Consider the following 7,873-nt stretch of genomic DNA (forward strand, 5'->3'; position numbering starts at 1 on the left):
TTAAAAAATAAATAAATGATAGCATGCAGCCATTGAAAAGGGGTAATTATGTAGCTTGGACAGCAACCCAAAATTATGAAATATTTCATGAAGAGTATCGGACCACCAAAATTTGCATATACTTATAGGAACAACACTTATATGCATCTAACCACGTGTAGGCAGCACACAGTGTAGGAAAGAAAACATCTTTTATTTTTAAACAGTTGACCTTTTTTTTTTAATGGCAGTGTCACGGGTGGAGGTGAGGGAAGAGAGATTCCTTTTCCTGCACTCACTCTAAGTGGCCACCAACAGCGGGGGCTGGGCCAGGCTGAAGCCAGGAGCCAAGCACTCCATCTCCCACGTGAGTGGCCACCATGAGCTGCCTCCCGCGTGCATTGGTGGGCAGCTGGACCAGAAGCAATCACTCCCAGGCAGCGGCTGAACCTGCTCCATCCCAACCCCCAGCTGTGCATTTTCTTCCTGCTCTCCTATGTTCTCTCAGTACCTGCATCAGGAAGGAATTCAATCTGAAGTCACATTAAGAACTCCAGGATTCTTTTTTTTTTTTTTTTTTTGACAGGCAGTGTGGACAGTGAGAGAGAGAGAAAGGTCTTCCTTTGCCGTTGGTTCACCCTCCAATGGCCACCCCAGCCAGCGCGCTGCGGCCGGCGCACCGCGCCGATCCGATGGCAGGAGCCAGGATCCAGGTGCTTTTCCTGGTCTCCCATGGGGTGCAGGGCCCAAGCACCTGGGCCATCCTCCACTGCACTCCCTGGCCACAGCAGAGGGCTGGCCTGGAAGAGGGGCAACCGGGACAGAATCCAGCACCCCGACCAGGACTAGAACCCGGTGTGCCGGTGCCGCAAGGCAAACTCCAGGATTCTAATCTTCTTCTCCCTCCTGCTTCTGTGGGTTAGATTCAAGCAAGGGTCGCTCAGGAAGTCCTGACCAGGGTGGGGTGATGGTGCTGGAGCAGCCGAGGGCCACCAGGCAGGTCTTCCTGAGGACCCAGGCCTCTCCTATCGTCCCTGCGTCACCTCCTTGAGGCTTCTGGGTCTACGTGAGCCATACTCACATGGCAGACAGGCTTCAAGAGCGTGTACTCAGGGCAGCATCGTGGAGTAGGTCAAGCTCCCACTTGAGACACTGGCATCCCTCATGGTGATGGTTTGAGTCCCAGCTCCCAAATGGCCCAAGTTCTTGGGCCTCTGCATTCATGGGGGAGACTAAGATGAACCTCCTGGCCCCTGACTTCTGCCTGGCCCAGCCCTGACCATTGAAGCCACTTGGGGGGCAAGCCAAAAGATGGAAAATCTAACTCAGCCTTTCAAATAAATAAAATGTATCTTTAAAAAAAAATCAATCCCCATAGCTATCATGTGTATGTATGTATGTGTATATATATAATTGTTTTTTATTTGAAAGGCAGAGACAGACACAGTTCTCTGTGTGTCTGGTTCACTCCCCAAATCCCCGTCGGTGAGACTGAAAGCCAGGAGCCTGGGAACCCACCTGGGTGGCAGAGTCAGGTACTTGGCCGTCCCTCCCAGGATGCAGAGCAGCAGGACGCTGGAGCTGGAAGTGGAGCAGGGGCTCCATCATGGATGCAGACATCTGTATGCACCCGTGGTCTTCTAGGAGGAAGTAAAGGTCTCCCACCAAGTGCTGTCCCTGTGTTACAAGGTGCTCACTATGTACTGAGTGCTTGCACTTGATCGCAGTTAAACACCATCAAAGCAGCACTCACAGGGGCCCCAGTCCAACACCCTTCCATGGTCCCAGCTGTTCCCCACGGAGCCCCAGGGACGTCTCAGTGAAGGATCCAGTGTACGGTCAAACCCTAGCTCTCTACCCTTAATACTGACTGTGTGCTTGTGTGCCCCCAAAATTTGTCTTCTGAAGCCCTAAGCAGCAATGGGATGTTGTGTTAGGAGGCATCTTTTGGAAGCTGATTAGGTACAGATGAGGCCGTATGCACCCCAGCACACACACACGTGTGGTGACTGGAGCTCACTTCTCAGCCTTGGGAGGATAGTGAGAAGGCAGCAGTAACGGGAAATGCTTCAGTCACCCAGGCTATGGTATTGTTCCTATAGCAGCTCAAATTAAAACGATTTAGCTTCATTCAAGACAGTTGTGCAAATTAACACACGTAAACTGCTCAGAACTGCGCCTACAGCGCTCAAAGTTATCGGACCCTGTAAGATGCCAAGAACACAAGAAATCACTGGACATCTAGAGGGCACAGGGTGTGGCTGGGCTGCTCCACTTCCCATCCAGCTCTCTGCGATGGCCTGGGAAAGCCAAGTCCCTGGGCCCCTGCACCCACACGAGAGGCCTGGAAGCAGCTCCAGACTCCTGGCTTTGCAGCAGCCCAGCTCCGCCCTGGCCGTTGCAGCCATCTGGGAATGAACAGTAATGAAGACCTCTTTGCCTCTGTAACTCCGCCTTTCAAATGAACAAACATTAAAAAAAATTATAGTAGCACATATTCACTGCTAAAAAATAATACTGAAGAGGGCCGGCGCCGCGGCTCACTAGGCTAACCCTCCGCCTAGCGGCGCCGGCACACCGGGTTCTAGTCCCGGTCGGGGCGCCGGATTCTGTCCCGGTTGCCCCTCTTCCAGGCCAGCCCTCTGCTGTGGCCAGGAAGTGCAGTGGAGGATGGCCCAGGTGCTTGGGCCCTGCACCCCAGGGGAGACCAGGAAAAGCACCTGGCTCCTGCCATAGGATCAGCGCGGTGTGCCAGCTGCAGCGCGCCAGCCGCGGCGGCCATTGGAGGGTGAACCAACGGCAAATGGAAGACCTTTCTCTCTGTCTCTCTCACTGTCCACTCTGTCAAAAAAAAAAATAATAAAAAAAATAATAATACTGAAGAGCAGTGTATGAAGTTCCTTGTTCCCAATTTAAGTTTTTTTTCCTTTTAAAAAATTTGAACAGAGTAACAAGTGGGGGCATCTTCCATCCACTCTAAGTGGAGTAACCAGAACTGGAACCCACTCTGGACAGGATGTCAGCTCTACAGGTGCCCTGAGGCCTGCCCCAGGATGCTAAGGCTTTATCAGTTACCCTCACTTGCTGTAGAAATTCACATCAATGTCTGTGGATGGGGCTGAGATGGAGATGAAGAAGTGGATACTGGGCGAAGGACAGGAAAATGTCTGGCCCCACACTCTTCATCTGTACGCTTCAGCACTGACTTGTTAAAAGCCTGAGAAAATGCCACTATGTCCTATGGACTGAGGGTGGTGAAGGAGAAACCAGACCCTAAGAATAAAGCCGAAGCTGAGGGCACGGCCCCGGCTGGAGGAACAGGCTCGGCCACAGACGCCTCTGCTCTCCACCCCACTCTGTAGTTGGGCAAAATCCCATGATGCTGCGGTCAGCGTGGTCAAATCCCGCTCCAGTCAAGACGACGACGAAGGGGAAAAAAGGAAAAGGACACAGATGTTGTTCGTTATTTAATGAGCTTCCCCTCCGAAATCAGAACACCAGTTTGTGAGGGTAAACTCCGTTCGTTAGAGCAAAGACAGACCGCAGGTATCCCTGGAGCTGCGGCACAGCCTTGATCTTCGGCAGTATTTGCGAATCCACAGCTTTCTGATCAACCTTGCGCTGCTCTGTTATCTCGTATTTCTAAACAAAGAGAAAAACATTTTTAGGGACAGCTGTCAAATCCTACCTCAAGAGAACTCGGGAATATTCGGACAATGACAGGCAATTCTGAGAGCCCTCCTCTTGGAGGTTGCAATACAACGTTTTCTAGTACACTAAAAATAACAGCTCGCTCACATACGTCAAGGATGAGCAAGGGCACACTCCCAACACAACAGCAGCAGCAATTCAAGGATCCACACCAAACCCTAAGGATTCCGAGTTGTGCGCCCGGCATCCACATCACTGAGAACTGGAGAATTTCGGAGAATCTGGTACTATCTCCCGGACTCCACTGCTCCCACTTCTCATTTCCCGTAAGCCCTTACTTTCACTCTCAGCTGGAGGGGCTGGTGCGTCCAGCTGGGGCGCAGGAGCAGAGCCCCATCTCACCTCCTTCTCGGTGTCGAAGATCTCGCCTTCCTGGTGTCTGGGCTTCCGCAGCTTCTTCTTCTTGAAATAAGCATCGGTGAGATGCTTCGGGATTTTCACACCGCTGATGTCAATTTTTGTGGAGGTGGCGATGACAAATTTCTGGTGTGTTCTACGCAGGGGAACCCGATTCAGGGAAAGAGGCCCTGTAGGATTTTTAGAGCAGAAACATGAATTTGGGGAGCTCCGACTGCTCCTTCTAGGCCAGCACCCAGCCTCTCCCAGTGTTTGCCCAAGGCCATCTTCCTCTCAAAGGCAAGGTCACTTGAATAGGTTGGCTTACAGGTCTCCAATGACCGAGTGCCGCCTGCATGAAGCGGACAATCCACTTTTTGTCTATTAGGAACTCCACCCTGGTGCCAGTGGCCAATCACTCCGTTTTTTTGGGTGGCAGTTATTTGACGTATTGCTACAAACATAAATACCTGCCTTGTTTAACCCGCGTCTACACGAGACACATTAAGATGGCTCTCAGACTTGCTCTGCATGGAGAAAATGTCTACGTGTGTGGGAGCAAACATGTGGGCTGCAGCATTTAATAAACCCAGTTTCAGAGAAGACGAGCGTCTGAGATCTCCTTACCAGTCACAAGCAGCAAACCACTGCTCAGCTGCTTCAGGAAAACCACCCTCTGCAATCAATAGAGAACAGTGTTAGCTGCAGGGGAGGATGACTTCTTCCCAGGGTTAGAGAGGGGAGACGGGCATCTTCTACCCGCTGATTCACGATCCCACTGGCAAAGGGCCAGGGGCCGTCAGGCCATTCGCAGAGAGCAGGACTAGAGTGGAGCAGCCGGGACAGGAACTGGTGGCATTGCCGGTGGGGCTTTACCCAATATGCCACAATCTAGCCCTAAAAACTGACTTCTGTCAGTCAAATCACAGGCATATACATCTGGCCAAATTTCTACACTTACGTGGCTCAACAGTTTGAAGCAACCATACCAAACCACTAAGTGATGTATAGCAAACAGAAGACATTTCTGAAAAATGTTCAATTTCAACAGGCTACACAGCAAATGGTAGGAGGTTATTAAATCAATGACGTGTCAGACTTATCTGCACCAAGTAAAAGCAAGCGGGAAAACGGACAGAATATCGGACCACCCGCCCCGCCCCCGCACAGCAAAGGTTAAACAGAGGCCCCGCCCCGGGCACCCAGCGGGCGCTCTCTACCCACCTTGCCCCTGTGGCGCCCTGTGAGGATGATGAGGATGGTCCCAGGGGTGATGCTGGCCCGCAGCTTCCTCACGTGCTGACTGAAGGGCTTTTTGCCGTGGCTCAACAGCTTCCGAGGGACATCTTCGGTGGGATAGTACCGCGGCTGCACGAAGGCCAAGGTGACAGTTCATTGCAGTAAGCCGCTCGGATGGGCAGGGCCGAGTTCTGAGCCTGTGCACTCACTGGCCCCGAACACCACCCCATCTGCATTTCTCCCATGCAGACTACAAGAGGCCTCCGTGCGAGACACACCACTTCAGATGTGCTCTGACAACACACGCCACACGTCAGGAAGAGGAGCCCTCCCTGGCTTGTTTCCCAACGCAAAGCGCACCAGCATCCTCCACATTGCATCCATCTTCACAGTGAGTCCCATTCTACCCGCAAAGGAAAACACGCCGCGCAGGACCAGACGTCAGGACTACCAGTTCTTTTACTGCAAGAAGCGGGCACCCCAGGACTATTACTATCACAGCAACTCACCATCAACAGCCAGTCTCCCCTCGGCACAAACATCAACACCTGACAAACGCTAGAGCCAGGCGGCAAACACTCAGCTGTTACTCCCATCAACAGCCACCTTCCCGGCATCCAAGCTTCAACGGAGACCCTGCCTGCCAGCCTCCTCCACTCCTTACCATTTTGCGAAGCTTGACCACCCTGGTGCCACCATTCTTGTCGCCACCAACTGGTTTCGTGACGGTAGCCAGCACCTTCTCCCTCTTCTTCTTCCTCTCAATCTACAACGACATGGGCCCACCATCAAGTCGCAGCAGACGGCTACGGCGAAGACACAGCGGGCGCCGGCTCTCGGCTCCTCTTACCCTGGACTTGGGAGCCGCGTACTTTCTCTTGTACAGGGCCTTCCTGGAGTACATGGCGGAGCGGGAGTATCTGCCAATCCCTCTCACCAGGACGGGGTTTCGGCTGCAGTGGGGCTTCCCCTTCTTGGGCTTCTTCTCCGCGAGGGTCTTCTTCTTCGCCTTGCCGCGGGCATGATCGGCTTTCTTGGCTGGAGATTTCTTGGTAGCGTCCGGCTTTGCAGCGGGAGCTTTTTCACCCGCCATCTACCAAGTAAGAAAAAAAAATATATATATTTTTTTAAAACGGGGCGGTGGTGGACATCCACCACCCGGTAACAGAGCGACACGGACACTGGACGGATGGGCCGCTGGGCCCCCAGACCACAAGCCCCTCTCCACGCTCGGATGCAGGCCTTTCTCCCAGACGCAGGCACCTCTACATCCCCCCAGCACACTCTTCGGTTTATGAGGGCAGGAACCCTGCAGCCCAAACCCTGCACACGACCAGCGACTTCCGGCGCAGGCCGCCAGGAGCTCGGAGAACTCTCGGCGGCAGCCCCCGAACATCAACGTGGCCGAAGCTTCCGCGGCGTCTGCCGGACGCCAGGCCCACGGTTCTGCAGCGCGCACTGCGCTGCCGCCCTGGTCCCTCTAACTCCCCCAGCCCGGGACAGACGCCCGCGGCCGCCTCCTGCCCCCGGCCCACGAGAGCGGCGGGCGGCCGCAGTCTCTCCGCCACTCCCTTCGCTCCCCGCCGCAAAGCCAGGCCCAAGAAATGCAGCCACTGTAAGGCGTCTCAGTTGGCTCTGAGCCTGTCCGGCTCCTGCGGATGCTGACCCGGCGCCTCCCAGGTTCGGATGGTTAAGGATTGGGGTCCCGAAATCGAGTCTCGCAGAGGAGGCTGCCATTCTTACCTTGCAAGACGGGAAAGAGAACTAAGGGCCCGGCTTCCGGTCTATAAGCAATCACGGGAAATGTCTACTCTCACTTCCTTCCGGGTCCGAGGCATCATGGGAAGTGTAGTTTTTTCCTCCATGGGAAAAGCAGAGAGATTTGAACAGGAGTTATTCTGCTTAATACGAAACAGAAAATAAGACCATAATGCCTCGTAATGCTTCACTTTACACAACGCCACAAAAATTATTTTTTAAAACAGTCACTCCCTGGGGCCAGGGCTGTGACACAGGCACCTGCATCACCTATCAGCCTGCCCATGGGGCTCGGCTTCTCCACCTTCCATTCTACTTCCATGCATCCTGGGGGGCAGCAGCAGATGACTGGCGCTGGGGTCCCTGCCACCCGCGTGGGAAACCCCCTTGGTCTACCGGGCACTTGCCTCTTGGCTCCTGGCCCAGCCCTGGCTGTTGCAGCCATTGTGGGGGTGAACCAGAGTTACCTGGTTTGAACTTTAGTGTAGTTTAGTCAAGACAGCCTTCAAAATTTTTTAAAATTTATTTTGAAAGTCAGAGTTACAGAGAGAGAGAGAGAGAGAGAGAGAGAGAGAGAGGTCTTCCATCTGCTGGTTCACTCCCCAAATGGCTGCAACGGCCAGAGCCGTGCAGATCCGGAGCCAGGAGCCAGGAGTCAGGAGCTTCTTCCCAGTCTCCCACAAGGGTGCAGGGGCCCAAGGACTTGGGCCATCTTCTACTGCTTTCCCAGGCCATAGCAGAGAGCTGGATCAGAATAGGACATGAACCGGCACCCACATGGCATGCCAGCACCGCAGGAGGTCCACAGCGTCAGCCCTGCACAGTGAAATGAGTCATTTGAAAGGCTCAT

The 7,873-nt window shown here is 53.7% G+C and overlaps 1 protein-coding gene across 1 annotated transcript; it reads right to left on the reverse strand.

Moving 5' to 3' along the window:
- Nucleotides 1-3,433: 3,433 nt before the first annotated feature.
- On the reverse strand, nucleotides 3,434-7,086 carry RPL6 (ribosomal protein L6). Its single transcript, XM_017349557.3, has 7 exons — nucleotides 7,009-7,086; nucleotides 6,116-6,358; nucleotides 5,930-6,031; nucleotides 5,251-5,394; nucleotides 4,654-4,702; nucleotides 4,033-4,217; nucleotides 3,434-3,621 (listed from the first exon to the last, which is right to left on the reverse strand). Exons 2-7 carry the CDS (start codon nucleotides 6,356-6,358, stop codon nucleotides 3,469-3,471), a joined length of 876 nt encoding a protein of 291 aa, XP_017205046.1. The 5' UTR covers nucleotides 7,009-7,086; the 3' UTR covers nucleotides 3,434-3,468.
- Between the last annotated feature and the right edge of the window lie 787 nt (nucleotides 7,087-7,873).

Source organism: Oryctolagus cuniculus, chromosome 21 (assembly GCF_964237555.1).
Source record: "Oryctolagus cuniculus chromosome 21, mOryCun1.1, whole genome shotgun sequence".
NCBI classification, from domain to species: domain Eukaryota; kingdom Metazoa; phylum Chordata; class Mammalia; order Lagomorpha; family Leporidae; genus Oryctolagus; species Oryctolagus cuniculus.